Here is a 23,238-nt window from a genome sequence, read left to right as displayed (position 1 = left end):
TCTGACAATTTCGATGGTTGATTGATTTGATGATCCGACGAAATTCCATAAAGTTAAGAATAAACTACGTGTGTTTCCCTTTGAGAAACAGCCTTACAACCTAACCTAAGAATAAACCAACTACAGCTATTGTGAAAGCGTGATGCGAGTAAAGCATAATACCGTTAGATGATGTTACAAAATTTAAAGTAATGGATGGCAGCCAGAGACTTCAACAGCAAAGTAAGACGGAGACCAATATCAAGATGGATTAACGAATTAAGTGAGGATCAGAAGAAACTCAACTGGAATACTGGAGAGATAAAGGCAGAATATCATAGATGCTTACGAGTATAATACAACACGCTAAAGCTCACAAAGAACCGTGGAACCAAATGATGATGATGATGACTTAATAGCAACTAAAAATCCGGATGGCCAATTTCAGTTCTCAAGGTGGTTGAAAAACGTTGAGCGGAATTAAGGGCAAAAGAAATAACGGTAATAGTTTCCGAGCTGCAAAATACGTAATGCTCTCAGTTGATGAAGAGCACCTCGACCATCAAGACTCCCGTCCAAGGACCCCATCTTTCTCAGATGTACTCATCCTTCGGTGGACGAAACTATAGATTCGTCACCGGTATTGATAAATTTTAATTCAAAATCAGTGTTGGCAATCCTAACGAATACCAACAAGCAATCAGTTATCACGAAAATTGCGTTTTTTGTTTGGGAAATCTAAGCAGGCGCTGAACCAGCAGGCGCACCTTGGAAATTTCATAACAACACGACGCATTGGCAGAAAAACTAGATACAAAATCTGTCATTAACCGAATAATATGCCAAAAGGCAGCAACAATAAACGCTTGCAGCATATGATAACTGGCAATCAGCAGCAACATTGCAAGGATGAATATGCAACAATAGCAATAACAATACAATGTTACAACTGCAAACAGATAATAAACAAATGCGAAATCATAATAAATAACATCCTCAGCAATTGGTGTGTGCGCTGCATTGGTAAAGTGAAAGCGCTGCGTGACACGAAGCAAACACCAGGCATTGGCACGCTGCACTGCACCCACCACAGCTGTTTCGGCCAACCATTAGGTGGCTGGCTAGCAGCGAAAGTTCAAAGGCAACATGTTGCATAAGTAATGTCAATTGCGGACGGACACTCGTGATCACAGCTGATGGACTGCAGCGCAAAGAAAGTAACAAAACGTGTCATGAAATTCCACAAAAAAAAAAAAAATACCCAAAATGTTTAATAGAAAATGAGAAATTAAATAAATAAGTATATGCATGTGCTGGCATTGGAATAGCGACGATTATGTAACCTATGTATAAAGAAAGTAAATAATGTTTTTTCGTATATGTACTTAATCAACACTTTGTTAGCAACATGTTGCATAACCATAGTCAGCGCCACGTGAAATTTTTCTTCTCTCACTTCAACATTTCCTCCGCATATTTTTGGCTTGTTTAATCTCCGAGCACATCTCATTGACAGCAAAATAAATTACCAGTACTTTATTGCAATTTACGGTATCGGAGGTGTATGTTTGTATGTTTGACTTTATGACTTCGCGCAGTTGATGAATTTGTAATTTAATTACATACTCTTTATGAGCTTTCAATGTTGAGGTACTAAAGTGATGCGGTGTCATTAGCGGCAATCAAATTTTGGAGGCTTTTGCTAAAGAGGAGGCTTAATTAAAGAAATTTGTTGGCAGTAACTAAATATATTTTATGGCTGAAGGTCGTTTGATGATATAGTCAATATTTTGAGATTATCTTCTCGATACAAAATTTTTACATTTTCGTTAAAACAACTTTCTAATTTTTTTTTTTGCTACGAGCATTTTCTTGTGATCTGAAAGCACCGAAAAGAGTTGAAAGACAGTTTCTGACGAAAGCAATCCTCAGTTCATTCATTTTCTTATTCTTCCAATGGGACTAGTTTTTCTCGATTTTTTCTTTAAAATTCTCCTCACAAACAGTTTATGTAAAGTATGTATTCCATGCGAATCTCAAAATTCATAGACGCCACTATTTATCCAGACAACTATTGCAGCTGTTTCGGACCGTCACTATCAGACCACTCGTTTAACTCTATTGTACTTTGAATTGGAATTATTCAACCACGTTTCATGGTGATTCTGATCGAAGAGCTCGGCACACTGTTAAATATCATTCATTCATTGTTGGTTTAACTAACTTTAAGCTAGTACGAAGCTTTCACTTATCCACGAAGCTTTCATGTATCGAAGTATATAAAAGCCGTTCGTATATCATGAAATTGTTCCATCTAATACAAAATCGACTCATGCATGTGATTCTTTCATAATGGAAGTCGAAATAATTGTGTCCAACTAGAGGCCTGCTAAGCTTCTTTGTGAAGTTGTCATATTGGCCGACATGATATCAAAACATCATTCAACTTTTCATTAACTTTGCGTTCTCTGAAAATACCGAGCCATGAAAATAGTATACCAGATCACAGATATCTTCGCCAGCACATCATTCCATGTCGGCTCGGCATATATTTGCAGAAGTGAAGGCCATAGATCAGAAAACGAATCTGTTCTGATGTTCTTTCAACTCAAACAGGTATCGTATAGCTAAACTTGTCAAGTGACTAAGGTCGGTCCGGAAAATGACTTGTCGACAAACTAAGCAGAACTCTTTCAGTAAAATACTCCTGGCCCTAATATGTATGTATGTATGTGATTGGCGTGGAAACCGTTTAGCCAGTTAAAGCCGAATCGATGACAGCGCGCTACACAATTATTTCTCGAAAAGTGCTCACCTGAAGCTGCCTCATCAATGAATCAATATATGCCTTTATAACACAGCAATATTTTTTCATCATCCGCCACCTTTTCTCCACATCGCAACAACGAAAGTGACAATCAACCTTGTCGAGGCGGCGCAAATACGCATGCGCGAGGTCTAGATACATGCATACTCGTAAACACATCAATATTAAATATATAGTAACCGTGGTCAGTCGTGCAGACTCGTGTGCATCGCTAATTGCTGACATCGCACGCCTGCTGTCAGCGCTACAGCGCGACGAACAGCGAAATATGTGCAACCGATTGCAGCGGCGTAACGGTGGCAATAAAAATGTTAAGTTGCAACTGCGGCGAATTGTCAAAAAACCGTCAAACGTCGGATGAAGTTTTGATTAATTGCCTGCCAAGGGGAAGGGGGCTAACAAAAGCTTATATCTATCGACATGTATGCATGTGCGCGTGCAACTAATTGCCAATAAAAGTGAAAATAAATGTGGCGTAAAAATCTCTGCTTTCAAACGCACATTGCAACGCTTGCAACACGCTTCGACAAGCAAATTGTTGCCGCAACATTTTTTATGTATTTTTCTTTATTTGTAGTTTCTTTTTTCTCTCTCTCTTGTCACCTTTTTCATGTATTCAATCAAAATCAAATGAACACGCAGATTTCATTGTTCGCAGTTTCTTATTTTCTAATCTTGGTAAGTGTCTTTTGATAGTTTTGTTTACGACGCACGCATGTTGCATGCCACATGAATGACTTGCAACACTGCAACAGTCGTTGGTAGCACGTTTGTTCATTTTTAATAAATTGATAGCTAATTCTTTTTTATTACCAAAGTTGAGAGGAGGACTTTTCAAATTTTAAAACCATTCAAAGTTTTCATTCTCATTCTCTCCTGATTGGCAGTCACTTTTACTCTAACGGATGTGCGCATACAATTGAGATTTCAATAAAGATATCGTTAATAGTTGCAATCCACTTTCGACGCATGCGTACTTTTGCTTTTCTAAACTATAATATGGTGGGCAGTGGTGGGGTTAATTTTGGTTAGAGGGGACTTTGGGGTTGATAACCCCCTTTTGTGATCACCGTAAACATCAGGAATGGTCTAAAAAGCTTTTAAAAGCGGCAGATGATATGAATAGTTTGCCACTCTCTTATTTCGTAGAAGGAGTTAAAATTAGATAGTTGAAGAAAAATCATACCTTAGCTTATCAATAAAATGATTGTACTGGGATATCATAATTCGGAAATGCTTTACTGGCGGCGAACTCTATTCTAACAAAAATTCAACACGAATAAACTCGCGGACATCAACTATACGGGACGCGAAAATAGTTCCCTATCAAGTACCCAGAATTCAATCAATAAGTGCACCCTCGATATTTAAAATATTGGTGGGGATCATCAGCTTGCTTGTCTTTAATTTAGATTGGGGTTTAACATGAACGGAAATGCGAAAATTTTATTACTACGGTGAACAATCATAATAATTTTTTAATGTTCTGAAGCTACTTCAAGTTGAGTAGAAGTAGTAGGCAGTCACCGACACCGTGAACTGGACTTGGCTTCCCATAAAGTCTACAGCTTCTGTATAAATAGTAAAACAATACAAGAATAATATTTTTATGATACATGTTTTTCTTAAAAAAAATAATTTCTAAAATTTTCCAGTCAACCCCTTCTACAATTTAAACCCCCCAAAGCCACTGCCATAATTTAACCTTGCATGTCTGCAACTCCAATCATTTAAAAAAAAAGAAAATTTGTTCTTGTCAATGCCAAGCATTATTCTCTACCAAATTGCTACTCTTTTCATGGCATAATTTACACATTTTCCACTTAACAGACAAACTGACCAACTACTCGTAGAATGCTACACATATGTATGTCCAACCCATTGAATGCTTTACAAAAGCAATGAAAGTAGAACATTTTATTTCATACTTTTATATTCAGGCAACATTTTATTGTTGTTTTGATTCCAACACACTTTGAACTCTTTGCACTCCGCGCATGCGCCAAACAACACTCACAACTCTAAGCGTCGAGGTGGAGAGGTGAAGCGCTGAACTTTTCACGCGCTTTCTCCGCAACGCGCGCAGCCACAGTGCGACTTAAGCTGTTCTTAGTAGAATGCTATACTTGTCTCTATTATATTGTTGTGATAAAGAATTTTTATCGGCAGCATAAGAATATATAATGAAAATGAAAAGCTTTTCAATTTTTTCATAAGCCCTACAAACAATAGCTATCAAGTTGAAAAATTCTAAATTGATCACTGTTTGTAGAAAAGTATGAATGAGAAGAGGAAGAAATTCTGTCTTTATAAATAAAAAAACTCTGAAATTCTATAGCTCCTTTGTCTGCGACTTCAAATGTAAACAAAGTGTGGCAAAGCGCTTTAGAAATGCCAAATAAATCTTCGTCTAAATTGTTGTCAAATATAGAGGTCACTTTCTTGGTCTTGTGCTTTACTATTATCTGTAAGTTCTATATTCTTTTATTCCTATATCGATCACTCGCTATTACAAGCTGTCAATATTATGTTTGATATTGTGTTCTTTTAGTGGTATTTATAGATAATAGTAGTATACAAAACTAAGTGCTAACGGTACTCATATTTTGAGTGCTGAAGTAGATATTGTTGTTCTTCTTGCTTTAAAGGAACTTTCTCTTTTTCAAAAACGGAAATAAATTTATATAAATTAGAGTGCTTTAGCAATACAATAACTGAGAATTTTGAGAACCTCTATGTTCTGAATGAGTATGTCAGAATGTCGAGAAAACAAATGCCAAAAAAACATGAAATTGGAACTGCCTTAATTGATGAGATGACAAGGCAATTAAGTCATAAATAATGCTCAATATTAGATTAAGACCTCTCTTGACTTGACTAAATACGATATTTAACGAGATCAGAACTTAATCCCATACTTTATATCGATTATAGTCGAAACATTCTATTTAAATCTGGGAACTTCTTAAGATATCCGTCTATAACTTTCTTAGAAATATCATACTTTGAAGTAATTCTTTTTAAAATTTTCATTAATTTTCATTTCCATCTCTTTCCTTCACCACCCAGGTTCTCCAACGTATCGATGATGTGTCATTAATGTGCGACAAACGCATTGCGAGTCTCAAGAAGTTGGCCGTTAAACCGCAAAGGCCGGTACAAACCGTTACACCAGAACCGGCAGTGCCCTTACAACCACAAGGCGGCGCACCGCATCTGTTGCGGCGGAAACATAAGGTAAGTACAAATTATGGAAATTCTTACAAATATGAAAACAACAACAAAAAACAACAGAAAAACAATGAGTAATGGTATTGTCCAGATATGACTTTCTAATGTGAAAAAAAACAGTTGTTTATTTGATTTAAAAATTATGTAGAGCAACGTCAAGAACATAATAAATTAGTATGTACAGTTTTAGAAACATATGTAAGTGTGTAAGTGTATCACGACAAAAAAGCATATAAAACGCACGTGTTACATGTTGAAATTACGTACTCTAATGTTCATTATGGACCCTATATAGACCACATACATACATTTACATACTTTGTACCCGAAAGTGCTCTTTCCACGCTTCGTTGCGATCACTGCTCGCCGCTGGTGGCCAGAGAGCGTTCTTCCCCTCTTCTCTTATAAAATACATATTTTTTGTGTGCATTCAAGTGGCTTAGTAAAATTTATGCACTGGTCAAATTAAAATTTTGTAAAATCGTAAGCACTCGGTACATTTTTAATTGAGATGCGTACAAGATGATATGGCTCTGCAGTGACTAGTACTTGATAGGCTATAAAAATTGTTGTTCTATATTTCCGTTTCAAGCTAATGTAATGTACATATGTATTTATTTACTATGTATGTATGTATTTACTATAACTTGGTTATGAAAATTTTTGTGTGTAATAAAAAACATTTAAGATTCTGACCCAGTGCAAGCAAGAAAACTAGAGCGTATGCTTCATTTGAACAGAAAAAATTGTATTTACACAAACGCATACATATGTATGTATACAGAATTATGTACTCACATTTGATAAAAAAAAACTTTCATATATAAAACATAACGGAAGTAAATTGTTATTCAAGATTTCTATACCCTATATGCTTTGTTATGAAGTTCTTAGTCGAACATAGACCAAGTCAGTTCCACGTGCGCCTGACTACCTACACATACCTGTCCTATATAAATATATATATATATATATTTGTCTTTCAGTTTTTTTGCTGTATCTAGTAGATCAGGGGGCCACCGCCTTTAGCAAAGTTGGCGTATTTAAACTTTCAGCGAATCCAAAATAAAGAAATTCAACCATCTTGTAATTCAATTTCCTGAAATTTTAGAAAAACTAATTGTTCTTAGGAAATTCTCGGTCTCCACATCAGATTATTCATGAGCTTATTTTTCTAGATACCGAGAAAAACTTTAGATATCCTTTATTGAACTTTGATCAGTTTATCTCGAAAGCTATTTGATAAATTTGGTCGGCAAATTTCCACCTTCCGCTTTTTTGCTCTTTATTCAATGTTTTATAAAAAGTGTTACAGTGATCGGATTAAGTTCAAATAGTTGGCGCTATTTCCGGGCTATGTGGTGGATGCGATAAAATCTCTCATCCGAGCACCCGGAGCTTCTGACGAGTCATCAACGAAGTGGGTGGTCTGGCGTTGTCCTGGTGGAACACTACACCCTTCCTGTTGGCCAATTCTGGACGCTTCTGGTCGATCGCCTGCTTCAAGTGGTCCAGTTGTTCGCAGAATATGGTAGAATTAAGCGTCTGACCATATGGAAGCAGCTCATAGTGGGGTGGAGCAAAACCTTCCTGGTCGTCAATCCCGGCTTGGCCAATGTTTGGGACGATTCACCAGCCTTCGACCACGACCGTTTTCGCTTGATATTGTCGTATGTGATCCATCTTTCGTCGCCAGACACCATCCGCTTCAAAAATGGGTCGAGTTCCTATTCCGTTTCAGCAGCATATCGTCGGCGTTGATTCGGTCCAGAAGGTTTTTTGCGTCAAATCATGCGGCACCCAAACATCAAGCTCTTTTGTATATCCAGCCTTCTGCCTTCTGGTTTATGATTTGGAGACTAACTCCCATCCCCTGAGCGATGTCACGAGATGCCACATGCCGGTCTAACCCGATGTTTTCCATGATTTCATCGGTATTCGTCAGGATTTCACAGATCTTCCGCCGGCTGGCTTATCCATGATGTCGTTTTCACCTGCTCCGAATCGTCGAAACCATTCCTCCGCAGTTCGAAGTGATAGAGTACCATCCCCAACGTTCTCACGGAACGTTTCTCTTGCGGATTTGCCTTTAACGAAGGAAAACTTTAAAATAGCATGAATTTCGGCGTTAGTGAACTCCATGTTTACACATCTATAATTGTTGAACACAATATTCAAACTAAACGTCGTTTTGCAGGTTATGTCAAGACCTTTCAAAGATCTATAGTATTGCCAGATAAGATCTGTAGCGCCGCGAAATTCAAAAGACAAAAAGGCGGAAAGGAGATATTTGCCAACCTAATACATATACAATATAATATATAGAGAAGATCGCATAATTTTAATACTAGAGGGTTTTAATCATAGGGAAAGTTTGTTCTGTTGATGTTGCCCAAGCTATGTGGGTCGATTTTCTGGAGAAAAGCTATCTTCATTATATGTCAGCTACTCAAATTAAGTATTTGAAGAGTATAAATATTATTTTAGTCATGTAAAGGGCGATTTTTTAAGAGCTTGATAACTTTTTTTAAAAAAAAAACGCATAAAATTCTCATCGGTTCTTTATTTGAAACGTTAGATTGGTTCATGACATTTACTTTTTGAAGATAATTTCATTTAAATGTTGACCGCGGCTGCGTCTTAGGTGGTCCATTCGGAAAGTCCAATTTTGGGCAACTTTTTCGAGCATTTCGGCCGGAATAGCCCGAATTTCTTCGGAAATGTTGTCTTCCAAAGCTGGAATAGTTGCTGGCTTATTTCTGTAGACTTTAGACTTGACGTAGCCCCACAAAAAATAGTCTAAAGGCGTTAAATCGCATGATCTTGGTGGCCAACTTACGGGTCCATTTCTTGAGATGAATTGTTCTCCGAAGTTTTCCCTCAAAATGGCCATAGAATCGCGAGCTGTGTGGCATGTAGCGCCATCTTGTTGAAACCACATGTCAACCAAGTTCAGTTCTTCCATTTTTGGCAACAAAAAGTTTGTTAGCATCGAACGATAGCGATCGCCATTCACCGTAACGTTGCGTCCAACAGCATCTTTGAAAAAATACGGTCCAATGATTCCACCAGCGTACAAACCACACCAAACAGTGCATTTTTCGGGATGCATGGGCAGTTCTTGAACGGCTTCTGGTTGCTCTTCACCCCAAATGCGGCAATTTTGCTTATTTACGTAGCCATTCAACCAGAAATGAGCCTCATCGCTGAACAAAATTTGTCGATAAAAAAGCGCGAAACACATTTCGAACCGAACACTGATTTTGGTAATAAAATTCAATGATTTGCAAGCGTTGCTCGTTAGTAAGTCTATTCATGATGAAATGTCAAAGCATACTGAGCATCTTTCTCTTTGACACCATGTCTGAAATCCCACGTGATCTGTCAAATACTAATGCATGAAAATCCTAACCTCAAAAAAATCACCCGTTAGAAGTACAATAGATTTACAACCGATTAATAACAATCAGAATCCCCGTATTCTTCAGAGAATTCGAAATAATATCATAAAATTATATATGTAGATGATTAGATTTTGTTGTTTATTTCAAAATGAAAATATTCATCACTTTTCCACTCGTTATGTTTCAGTTGTATTTATTCTTTTTTGTTCGATTCGTCACTCTCTAAGAAAGTAAATCTCTGAGCTAAATCCATAAATCCTTTTCATAGACCAAACTGGTTGAATTGCAGGGTTTTATTTAGGTTATGACACCTAACCTTGATTTATATTTCAAAGGCTCTCAATTGGATATTTCTGTGCAAAATAAGGCATGTGAGACACATTTCCAACGAAGTCAATAGAAATAAGTAGGAGGACATATTTTTTTTATATTATTTCCTCTTTTGCAAAGAACGTAAAAACATTTTATAAGGCAGATTGTAAAAATATCTATATAAAGGGTATACATACAAATGTATTTATAAGAGTAATAATTCAGATTTTTTTTTCAAATTTCATTATGTTATTGCTGCTTCTTGTCAGGGCTTATGAGTAATACAAATTCTACAATTGTTGTTATAATTACAAATTATATTTCGATGTTCATTCTATATACTTCTACATACTCACTTAAGTAAATATGCGTGTGAACGAGCGATAAAAGTGCTTACTTGTTACAGACATCTACTTTCCTCTTTCTGCAATATGTCACTGTAAGTCAAACAGACTCTTACTTATGGCATTGCAGCGGTCATTTCAGGCATTTTTTACGGTTAGAGTGACTTATGCTGTGTGCGCTGTTTTGACCCAGTTAATAATAATAGTAGCTTGTAGTCTCATATATGATTTGAGAAATTTATAGTAGTTACAACAATCATGCCTCTTAAACAAAATGACCAGGCCAATAATGCTAGCTGGTACGTACGTTGCGGTCAGTGACATTGTATATTTCTACTGCTTTATTTTTACTTTTCTTTCAAAAAACCTTTTTTCGCGTTTTTTTTATTTTGTGCACAATATGACAGCCCAATTTCAATGTTCTTCGCTTTGTTAGCAGCTTTTGCTCTTACTTAGTGATGTTTTAATACAAAAAAATATCATAGAGTTAATATAAAGCTGTGAAGAGTAATGCGGCAACTATTCTACCACATTCCACACTTCCGCACTTAAGCTTAGAAGATGCTGAGACTGTCTGTCATACTGTATATTTTCCTCTAAGACGGTCATTTGACCAATAAATGCTTGCTGTTGATGAATAAAGTGCTTGAAGTTGATTTTCATGCTTACATATATGTCTGTTTTTATCTAAGCTGAGCTTACTAACACATACCCACATTATTAACCATCACTTCGCTTAGTTGGTTTATTATTTTTCAGTCATAACTGACCAATTATTACTGCTTTCAACATGCCTCCTCTGCAACATCAACTTACTTCTGTTGTATATGTGTACATATATTTGCCATTTCACTACTCGTTAGTTACACATAGCGTATACGATTTTCATTTTTCATAATTTACCCACATACTGCATTAATATATCTCTTTGTACGCGTGTGTTTATGACTCCGCTGATTTCGTATATCATGTCAACATTAACATCATTGCCACTTTAGTGGCTTTATTATTTTCCATTTTATTTACTCGCATTTTGCCAGTCACTGCAATTGAAACAGTTAATTGTTAACTTGAACTTTCAAGTATCATGCATACATACATATACGACAATTTGTAAAATAAGCGTTGTCACCAGTCGTGCGTGGGTATTTTCCGGCTTTCTAACCAGAGCTGGAAAATTTCTCGCCTCAAAGACATGTGTGAAAATCTGGCAATTACGGTAGATCAATGATAAGTACTTGAATGCATATGGTAGTACTTATGCGCACCATTTTGTTTGAGAGAAGTTTTTCGGCTTATAACTCTTGCTGTCCTATATCGAAAATACTAACTAAAACTAGAGCGTTGATAACGAAGATCTCTTCAAAAGTAATCACAATTATGTGTTCTAAATAAAGTCATTAAAATCAACAAAATACACCCATAAAAACTAGCGGTTTCAATCAAGTGCTCTCGAAAAGTATTCTCAATTTTATTCTAGACCTATTTTGTTGTAAACGAATGGCAAACGAACACTCAACTCAGATGACATTTCACTCATGGAATGAAAAAAAATGGTGGCTTAAAGAAATAAAGAAAAATATTCCGATTGTTGAGATACTATTGAGAAACTATTGAGAATTTTTGTAAAACCTTTTATGGTTCAATTCACAAGTATAAAAAATATAATATTTTAAGCTTCATCTCTATCAGTGAAACTTTTGTAACAAAAAAGGTATTTATGTGGCTTTGCTTCTCTCTGACTGTTGAGATACTGTTGAGAAACTATTGAGAATTTGTATTTGTGGTTTGAGAAAGCTTCTTAATCTAAACTTTCAAGTTCAAAATTAGAGATTAGTACTTCTTTACATTACATAAAACTATTGAGGCATTTTTTAACAAAAAAATAGTTTTAATATAGTCAACAATGGACTTTTGCATCATATCTTTTCTCAAATTACTGTTGATTTTATATAGACTACTATTTGTAAATATGTATGTGTACCTTCTCAGTCTCGTGCTAATTGCAAATACAATGTCAAACTTACGCTTTTAAAAGTGTTAATGAAAATTCGCATGAGCCATTTGTCTGGCAGTAGTAAATAGGCTATATAAATATACATACATATATACAAATAGTTAGCAAAATATTAGCAAAATTGCCTTTCTTCAGCAAGATAACAAATTGCTTTATACCCAACCTTACCTTCTCACAAATAAATTTCACTTTTAACTGCGGCAACATTTCACCGTTAAGTATGTACACCTTAAGCCCTTTACGGTGCTAAAGTATATCTCAATGTTAGCTAAACAACAAACAACAACAAGCGATGCGAAAACCTGGAGGTGACAAATAATAAAAAAATGATTTCGGTCTGAGATAAAGTAAGCGTAGTTCAACTGTAGGGTTACCACGCAACTGCAACGTCGCCGTTCGCCCTTTATTGTTGCATGCAAATACGCATTCGCATATAAATTTAAACAAACATTTATTTAATTTATTTAATTTAAAATTTACGATTAACTACCTCGCTCTCGAAGTGGATATTATGTTGTGTGTATTATACAAATACATACATATATCTATGTATGTTGGTAATATTATATACGGCCATCTTTAACAAACGTTGTTTTCATTTTTTTATTCGAGCCCGCATGTTATCTTATGCCTACTTGTTTGAACGCGAAGACGTCTTCAGAAAGACACACATAATGCTGCATAATTTCCCACTGCACCACTCTCACTTTCACGCTGACAAATTCAATCAAACATAGCTTGGGATATAAACACATGTAGTATAAACATGTTTAGTGAGAAAACCATGTTAACACTATTAATCCATCAAGCTCTTTCCGGTTACATACACTTCACGGGGTGTCCAACTTTATTTATAAAATCAATATTTGACCACAAATACTTAAGTCATTAGCGTCAAAATGAAACTCAGTCAATACAAAAATCAATTAAATGTTGGTGGGAGTTTCCAATCTTTTATTCCACCTTCTTTGAATAGTTCCAGCTTGATTTCGATCTTTTCGAAGTCCTGATCAATTTAACGATAGTCTTCCTCATGTTGAGGCATACAGGGAAGTTCGATGTAAATTAGTGAGAGGAATCATTGATCAATTTAATTATAGTCTTGCTCATATCGAGACATACAGGGAAGTTCGACATAGCCTACCGAGAGAAAGTTTCATATTTTTTCCCACCACAAATATCCACACACTGAATATTTTCAACTGAGATTTGTGATTTGTGAGTGGGATCTTAAACAATATTTAAGATATCTCATGCATATGGAAACAACCGCAGCCAATTTCGCTCAAACTCTTCAGATGAGCTAGAGATTGTAGAAATGCGATGTATGTCCACTTCAGATGTAAATTGCCTGAGAATAGAATCAATATGGGAAAGCGTTTTTCAATAAGACCAGTCATATAATGAAATGATCCAAACTTTAAAGAGAACTTAGGTCAAGGTATTAATATTTGTTTATTAGGATAATCTCTTATAGTCTCGTATGTTCAAATTACAATAATTGATCCACGGAATGAGATTGGATTACCGTGATTTTAAGAACATATAAAGGCTTTACAATTTCTTTGAACAAAATCAAACAATTCGTTCGTTCAATTTGTAGTCCTGACCCTCAGCTTGTACAGTCCTCTACCCTCACTTTTAGAGTCGCTAAAGCTTGTGCTTTCCAAAAAAACTCACTCAAAAGGATAGCTCTCTATTGTAAAAATTAAAGTGGACACCATCCACAACTCAGACAAAAATGTTCAGCCTATCAGCTGTCATAATCGCACATAAAACCTGTCAAAGATCTTTCGTAATAACAACGCAAAGTGAAATATTTGTGACTTTTCCACCCGTTGACGGAAGGATAGTCCAAAAATGTTGCTGATAACGCCTTTCATTTCCTTATTAATATGAAATATGGGAGACTTCCACTCGTCAACGTATGACAATGCCATGTAAGGTTACTTAAGGCTTTAAAAATGCATAAATGTTGCAAGATAAATGAAGATTAAGTTAATTGCAACAGCGATTGACAGTCACACTAATAGAGAGAAAGACACACCACTGACTTACTTCTACGCCCACAACGAACTGTATGCATATTTATGAGGTCTACAAACATACAAATATATATCGAGCTTGGTCTTTATATATCGAGTTAGTCTTTGTTAGTGAAAGGAAAAAGGTTCGCCTTAAATCATAATGACACAATGCGCGGCACAATTAAAACAAGCGAAAAGGGAAACCGGAAGAGGCAAAGCACTATGAAAACCGTTGACTAGGGCGCACATGGTTAGGTGAAGGTGTAGATATGTAAATATGTAGATATGCATATGGCGGCAACATTTCGCGTTTGCTTAGCAGTTTTAGTTGTGTTGCATGTCTAGGAAATGTGCTGAATGGCAGATGCGGCACCGTTGTTAATCATAACACTAACAAGCCGTTATGTAATGCTGCAAGAAGGTAATAATAACATTGTATATACATATACATATGTATGTATGGCTGTGATTATTAAAAAATATATATGTACAAGAAAGTGCTGTTGGCACACATCCCCACATATGTTTGTTAATTAATACACAACTTCGACTCTTTTATTGCATGTGCAACATGTATGTATGTATGTTTGTATGTAAGTGCATATAGTTTGTTCAATTTTCACACCTCTTCCTTGCTTTGTGCGCCCGCGGCAATTGGTTTCGAATAAAAAAAAATTAAAAATTAATTTCCGCAGTGGTGAATATACAGTTAGTAAATACTTAGTTACACACTAACCAATTGTGGCAAGCACCTAACATTACTTATGCAGCAATTTACACACATAACACAGTTTTGCTTGCATTTCCTGCTACGCCGTTACGCTAACACAGTAGAAGTGGTCTTTGGACCGCAACTATTCTAGCATACAAACAAATGTTCATCAACTATTATTGACTGCACCGCCTTGGCATTGGTTCCACTATTGGTCGCCCTTAACTGTGTGTGGTGGCTTATTGACGGTCGGCAACAGTACTGTTATTGCGCTGTTGTTGCAAGCTACCGGAACCGATTAGCAGAACGTGTTGCATGTGCAGCGGTGTACAGTTTTAAATGCCATTATAAGTGGCATAAGGCATTCATACAGTGCATACCACTAGTGAAGTGCAACTACTAAGTACTGCTGTGTCGGCCCCCCAAAGGCCAATCAAGTGTGGCTCGTGGTTGCAAGCAGGAAGAAAATTCTTTACCGCAAAGTGCGCACAACTGTTGCGCATGTGCAACAAGCGGATATATTTTTACCTTTACATAACGCTAATTGATATATTACCACTAAAGTACGCACAATTTAACTGTTTGTGTGGTTTTCATTAATCAATCAGCGGTTTTGGCTACAATGTGGGGCATAAATATTCGACTATTTTTATTGGAATAAATTTTTTACTAAATTTTTGTGGCAATATTTACGTCTATCGAAAATTGTTTTCAATTAACGTTATTAACGGTATATTTTTATTCGAGCAGAAGTATAATTCAGCCTATCGCAGATAAAGTACGTATATCGGACGTCTTTGTCGCATAATTGCATTTCATTTTCATGTCGATTAAAGTTCAATTAAAAATCAATGTAGATTTTTATTTTGCATGGTAAATCGATCTTAATTTTTTAATCGATCAGAGGCCAGATAATTGATCAATTAGTTCCTGTGTAAAAAGTCTATAAGTCTGTAGAGACATTACTGTCTTGATTGCTCAATTACGTTCCTTTTAGGAGTAGAGTTTGAGAGTGTTGCTCTGCCCGCTTTTTATACCATTTTATGATCGAGTGGTTTTTTATGAACTAAGCTTGGATCTTACATATTTCTTTGATTTAAATATATCCAACTTTTACGGTCTTCAAAATAACTGAAGTCGCATCGTATTTGGAGATTTAGATATATTTGAAATCTCAATGTCTTTATCCTTAGTGGCCCTCTTACATAAATGAAATACATTATAACTGTTTCCTTCAGATGATCCCATTTTTGCAATTTTTGACAGTACAGATTTGAATTAAGAGTTTGGCCGTAGGGAGCAACCAATTCCACCAAATAATTACACAGGAAAACCTTCCTGATCATCAATCCTGTCTAGATCACCGTTGCGACGGCTCACCACTATTCGACCGCATCTGTTTTTGCTTGATATTGTCATAAGTGACACACTTCTCATCACCAGTAACCATCCGTTTCAGAAATGAATCGGTTTTGTAGCTATTCTTTAATAATTCGCAGATGGAAATTCAGTCCTTGAGGTTTATTTGCTTTACCGCTTGTGACTCCCATACATCGGGCTTCTTTTCGTGGCCAGCCTTATTTAAATGGTTCCAATCGTTTTTTTTTTCTTTTTCAATGTGTAACTCGTGGGCAATCCAAACAATATTAACATGACGGTCGGACTCGACGATTTCCATTATTTTATAGAAATTTTTGATAAATGACATCCAGAGCTTGGGGATCTTTGGAATAAAAATTACCGCATCCCACCTCGATTAGACTTATACAACACGTGATACAGATATCTATTGCAAAAACAATGTATTTCTTTTACTAGGGGTCTAGAGCTTAGGGGAGTTTCGAAGTTTCTCGTATTTTCTTCTAATATTTTATACTGTATTAGTAGCCTGTGGAGCATATATTAAAATACATTTTAAATTATGAGTAAAAAATATGGCAAAATTTATCAAACAATTTTTATGATTTTGCATTGAAGACAATGCCACAAAGCGCCCTCGGCTCTTGTTGGGAAGCTATTAAAATTTAATTTGTCATTTTTAATACGCAGCAACATTTCTCAACTACGCAAAAATCGAAAAATATGATAAAGCAAAAAAAAAAACAACAAATTCAATAGGTTGCAACTGAAGTTAATAAAGCAATTTGTTGACCGCGGACTCCCCACAATTTAGTGGCAGCGACTCAAAACAAAACACCTTCATGGCATACACACACACATATTTACAATAGCATTTTGTTGTCATTTTGGAGGATGTCCAACGGTATGTACATATGTATGCATGTAATTGCCAACGGAAATTGTGTAATTCGTTTAGTGGGTAAGCGTGTGAAATGGCATTCGCATTCGCATGACCACACCATATCACCACCATAACCACCAGCAGCTTTATAGCCCTCAACATAATGACAATTATGGCATTATTACCTGCGTTGTTGTTGTTATTGTCACCGTTGTGCGTTGTGTATTGTGTTTACATTGATCGGGCTTTTGCTGCTGGTAGCTGTAAAGATAACAAAATTGTCGCTGCTGCAGACGCCGTTGCTTAGTTGGGGTGTTATTTGCTGGACTGCTGTGCTTGTGTTTGTTGTGATTGCTTGGTTGTTTCTGGTCACTAATCACCGCTGTTTGTTTCTGCTGTTGTCTAACGGATGACACTTAAGCCTAATGTCATGTAATTTCGCAGCGAAAAAAAACTCAAAATAATTGTCATTTGTTGTAAGTTTTGTGCAATTTGTATTATTTTGCATTTGAACGGTAAAAATAATGCGCATTTTAGTGTGAATAAGTGTGAAGTGTTAGAGGAGGCGGTTTTAAACATTGTGCATAATGCCAAACACAAAATTTACTGACCTAAATTTGAATTGTGGGTACGGGCTTACTTACTTACATATACATATATGTACTATTATATCATTGATGATATGACTTTACAGAATTATATATACATTTTGACTCTGGTCGGTAAAATTCAAATCATAACCTAACTTAAACTCTCGTCTTCATATTTTAGTTAATACAAAATTAAGCCACAAAATTTATATTGAAGTCCAAAATGTTTCAAAAGTTAGTCCAGGTTTCACATAGATGAGATCTTAGGAAATTAGGAAGGAAACATAGTTGCTCTGCTCTTCTATATATAGTCCTATATAGAGATCTTTGCAAAACCGATTACATACAACCGTGGTTCCATTTTATTAGCACTCTCTGCCATCTAAACGATCCAGAAATCAAAGTTGTGAAGAAAAAGTATGATGACAAGGTAACTTTATGGCAAGTATTGATCCCTTGTGTAATTAGAGACCTTGAAATTTGACTTTCGTTATTCAAATTTTTTTCGATATTGAATCCTATGATGCTCATAACCGAAAATTCTCTAACAGTGCAGTGCGCAAGCTCTCCCTGACCCTGACTAATCTCCTGCATCTCACCTAGAATTGAAAATGTGATATATAAAGATACTCAGCCCCTAATTTTCGAAAAATTAAAAGAAAACGTCTTCCCCGAGGTTTTTTGGATGGACTTGGTTCAGATAAATAAAATAAATAAGTTAATCTATAAGACTTGATTGGGGTTCTATTACTTATTCAGAAAACCTTAAAACAGTAGGGAGCCTTCTAGCAAATCAAAGTGATTAAGACTTTTGTTGGTTCACTGTTTGTTTTATCCTACATTCAATAAAAATATTACAATATTTTATATCTCAAATCATCTCAATCTCATCGGAGAAGTGCATGAACTCGGAGAGAATCAATATGTAACCGGCGATTTTGTGATACTTCAATAATACTGAAATCATAAAAGAGGGTCAGTTATTGACAGTTATTATTAGATTTCAACTTAATCTAATAAAGTAAGATCAAATCTAGTCCAGGATCATACTGAACATGATCTAAACATTTTTTTCGAACAAGAAACGGTTTCTGCAAGTTGAATATTTTTGAAGAGATATTTTTTGGAAAAAATGAGTCGACTTTTAATCAAAGGTATACTCTGTAATGATAATTTTTTTTATTAAAACCACAAATTTCACTCTAAAATCTCGAATTGAGCAATTTAGATCCCGAATTTTCGAGATTGTCATACAATGAACCCTCAGCTCTATATTCTATTCAAAGACATAATAAAATGTAAATATCATTTATTGCTTTTGTTGTGGTGTGTAAAATGTTTACGATAGCCATTAGCTGTCACTATTTACTGTCACTAATACTGAAATATAACTGTTGCTATTATTGTTGTTATGAGTGTTGCCATTTGTTTGCTGTTTTTCTTGTCGCAATCATTATGTTGTCGCAGCACCTGCGTTGTTTACATGACAAACAATTCAATTTATCGACACACGAATGAAATGCAACGCTGAAGCCAATGCACGGCGACGAGTATGCGAAAGCGCAGCCACGCATGCGCAACGCAATCGAGTATGCTCCATTGACAAATTGATGCGCTGAGGATAGTGCAGCAGAAAATCAGCAGTCAACACTCGAAACAACATCAACAAACAATCAAAGCTAATTTAGCAAAACAAAAAGTATTTGTTTGTATGTATATATATGAGTAATAGAGAGAGGTATGGCATTTGACGTATTGTGCGCGCGCATGCGCACAGCAAATTCACACATTGTCACCGTGTTGCTGCAGCGTCGATTGTTACAGTTGTTTGCTGTCAGCCTGCTACAATTCTTGTTGTTGGCTACTTTCAAATTGCATGCAACATTGTTTGCATTGGCGGTAGGGAGGAGCGAGCAGCGCTGCATTGCGTTCACTTACTTTTTGTTATACTCTCGCAACAAATGTTGCTAAAGAGAGTATTATAGTTTTGTTCACATAACGGTTGTTTGTAACACCCAAAACTAAACGAGTTAGATATAGGGTTATATATACCAAAGTGATCAGGGTGAAGAGTGGAGTTCAAATCCGAATGTCTGTCTGTCCGTCCGTCCGTCCGTCTGTGCAAGCTGTAACTTGAGTAAAAATTGAGATATCTTAATGAAACTTGGCACACTTATTTCTTGGCACCATAGGAAGGTTGCTTTCGAAAATGAGCAAAATCGGACCACTGCCACGCCCACAAAATGGCGAAAACCGAAAACACATAAAGTGCCATAACTAAGCCATAAATAAAGCTATGGAAATAAAATTTGGTATGAAGGATCGCACTATGAAGGGGCATATTTGGATGTAATTTTTTTGGGGAAGTGGGCGTGGCCCCGCCCCCTACTAAGATTTTTGTACATATCTCGCAAACCAATAGAGCTATATAAACCAAACTTTCTGCAGTCGTTTTTTTAGCCACTTCCTAATACAGTCCAAAAACGAAAGAAATCAGATCATAACCACGCCCACCTCCCATACAAAAGTTAGGTTGAAAATTACTAAAAGTGGGTTAACTCACTAACGAAAAACGTCAGAAACACTAAATTTCACATAAGAAATGGCAGATGAAAGCTGCACTCAGATTTTTTTTTACAAAATGGAAAATGGGCGTGGTGTCGCCCACTTATGGGTCAAAAACCATATCTCAGGAACTACTCAACCGATTTCAATGAAACTTGGTTTGTAATAGTTTCCTTGCATCCCAATGCTATGTTGTGAAAATAGGCCAAATCGCACGCAACCACGCCTACTTCCTATATACCAGAACTTTGAAGATAATCTGAATCGTTTACTTTACAATATATAAAGTAAGTACTAGTGAAGATATCGGTGCAGAACTTTGCACAAATACTATGTTAATAGTGTGGCAGCCCCATTCTAAAAATCGCCGAAATCGGACCATAGGTTTTTAAGGCCCCATATATCGAACACGAGGACCTCGGTGCTTCTAACCTAATATTATGGTTTCCAACTTTCAATGGATTTTATACGAATATGTGGGTCAAATTGTGTATTATATAATATAAATAAAGTTAAATATATAAATTGCGAGAGTATAAAATGTTCGGTTGCACCCGAACTTAGCCCTTCCTTACTTGTTTAATTTTTTGTTGTTGTTGTTGATTTTGTTTTGTTTTGCAGTGCTCGTCTGCTCGTCTGCGGGTTGACATGATTTTCCAAACCAACACACACACAGTCTCACCGACAGCGGCGTGACAATGCAAAATTTTCTCAGCGCTCAAGCATAATAGTCGGAGTAAATTTGTAATTGAATGCCGGCATAATAATGCTGTTGATAACTTTTTTCATCACTTTTTGTTTCTATTTGCATTTCACACTTTCATAATGCATTTGCGATGGCGGTTTTTGGCAGTCGCAATTGCACTTGCACCGCAGAAATTCGCACTTGTTGCACTCTTGACATGCTGGTCCAGTGCACCGCGTGCGGCTATAAAAAAAATAACGGCTCATAAATTCAGATTTATGCTCATTCACTGTATTTCTATGCAGATACCCACATACAGTTATGCATACTTATAATCCACTTTACGAGTTCACCGTTGTCGCTCATCGTTGGTCGGCTCATCGCTACCTTCAATCGCTGTTGTTTTGAATTTATTGCACTCACAATTGTTTTAATGTATTTCTTTTTTCTTTATTTTAATATTTTTTTTCTATTTTGTTGAGTTTCGCCAACATTCAATGCCCTTTGCATTGCGAAATTTTCGCAAACAAAAGTTTGTTAGGCCCCTCAGGCTTTTATTTTTCGCTTTTGTTTTTAATTTTCCCTCCACAACTAGCCCTGCATATTTTTATGCTTTTTGTTCCCACTCCATGCGCCCTGTTGGGCAAGAGGGCATTGGGCTTGCAGCAGTTCTGCGGTAATTAACCTAAGCATTTGCATTTACACAGCAGATAAGGGTATAATAACATTGTTGTTGTTATACAGAAAGTGATATTTTTTCAGGGAATAAAACTTAAAATAAAGATCAGCGTAGTACTTATGCGCTGACAAATGTGGGTTTACAAGAAAGTGAAAATGAACATTCTTTGTTGTCGGAAGTTGAGTTGTTAAGCCTATATTTATGTCAATGTTTTATCTTTTTTGGAGAGAATATATAGATTTTCGTCACTTCTCTATCTGTTAGATCTGAACTCTGATTTCTTATCAATCAATTCATATAAGAAAGCAGCAATAAAGTTAAACAGTCAAACTGAATGCTATATACTCTTTAGCATATATGTATATAGTAAAGAATATTGAAGAAAAGTTATTAAAGTGGTATAATTGCTTTATTTTCTATCTCAAATTCATTATACCAGTTTTTTACCAGTTGAAAAATCTCACTAAAGTTTCTATTCTATCTCTAATTTAGTATAGATTTATTTTATTTTATTTTATTTCTCCATCCCAAATTCATTATACCAGTTTTATAACAGTTGAAAAAAATCACTAAAGTGGTATAATTGCATTCTATTCTGTCTCTAATTTATTATATTAGTACTTTTAGTTTAGATCAGTTCTTTTTCCGATTCGCCACACTATCAGTCCACTAGCAGCTTAATATTTACAAATCAGAATATAACGAGAGATATCAACGAAAAATATATAATGAATCTGGTATAATATTATTTATACTATAATAAATTTTTAATTTCTCATCAGTTTTATTTTGTGATCAACCCCAAACAATAAGTTACTCTTCGGTATGCTATGGAATATTAAAATTCGCCAACAAATAGTAATTATCACCCAAGTGTCTACAACTTTCTTTTAGTGGGTCATGGCCATTTGTGAGTGTTGCGACAAAGCGCAAAAAGGCGCAAATAAATTAAGTAAGTTAGTAAGGAGAAAATTTAGAGACAAAAACAATATGAGCGTAAGCTACAAATTAAGAAGCTTAAACGCTCTTCAAAATGTAATTATGGTGAAATTTTTGCATAAGAAAGTGCCTAACGATTAGCCGCATGTCCAACAGGCAGGCCGCCGGCTGTTGAGCTGATGACCAACAGTTGGCACTTGATTGAAAGGTTAATGTACACACATACCCACAAATATATACACATGCATAGACGGCACGTCGTCTAGTCTATGTGGTGCTCAAACTTTTTTTTACTGTTTTCTACAGAAAAGGTAACACTTTCATTGCGTTTCGGTGGCAATTTTCTGCAACGCCCCAAAGAAATACAGCAAAACAGTGTTGCTGAAAAGTGTCGCTGTTTGTTAGTGTCTTTGGTCTTTGGAATTCCTTAGGAGTCATATGCGCACGATTTACTTTGTACGAGAGTGGTCGGATATGCCAGTGAATTGCTTTTGACAAAAAGTATATTATTTCTTTTTCTAATGGAATGTGTGAATGTGAATGGAATGGCATGATGAGACCTTTTTTCAGTCAGTCGTACAATGGGTGTTCGAACTTTTTCGATTTTTTTTTTTTGGAGTATTCATATTTTTACATAAACGAAATCTTTTACCAATGAAACATTTGAACATTTGAAATATTAGAA

At 35.8% G+C, this 23,238-nt stretch overlaps 1 protein-coding gene across 1 annotated transcript in view; it reads left to right on the top strand.

Moving 5' to 3' along the window:
* LOC128919753 (guanine nucleotide exchange factor DBS-like) overlaps positions 1 to 8,264 on the top strand; it is a 36,243-nt gene extending 27,979 nt beyond the window's left edge. The window contains exons 11-12 of the mRNA XM_054233497.1: positions 5,876 to 6,043; positions 8,235 to 8,264. Of these exons, the coding sequence (XP_054089472.1) occupies positions 5,876 to 6,043; positions 8,235 to 8,264 (198 nt within the window). The remainder of the gene's footprint in view (positions 1 to 5,875; positions 6,044 to 8,234) is intronic.
* The last annotated feature ends 14,974 nt before the right edge of the window (positions 8,265 to 23,238 follow it).

The sequence above is a fragment of the Zeugodacus cucurbitae genome, chromosome 6 (genome assembly GCF_028554725.1).
Source record: "Zeugodacus cucurbitae isolate PBARC_wt_2022May chromosome 6, idZeuCucr1.2, whole genome shotgun sequence".
NCBI classification, from domain to species: Eukaryota; Metazoa; Arthropoda; class Insecta; order Diptera; family Tephritidae; genus Zeugodacus; species Zeugodacus cucurbitae.
The sequence above is the reverse complement of the archived record's forward strand: the minus strand, read 5'-3'. Positions and strand labels throughout refer to the sequence as shown.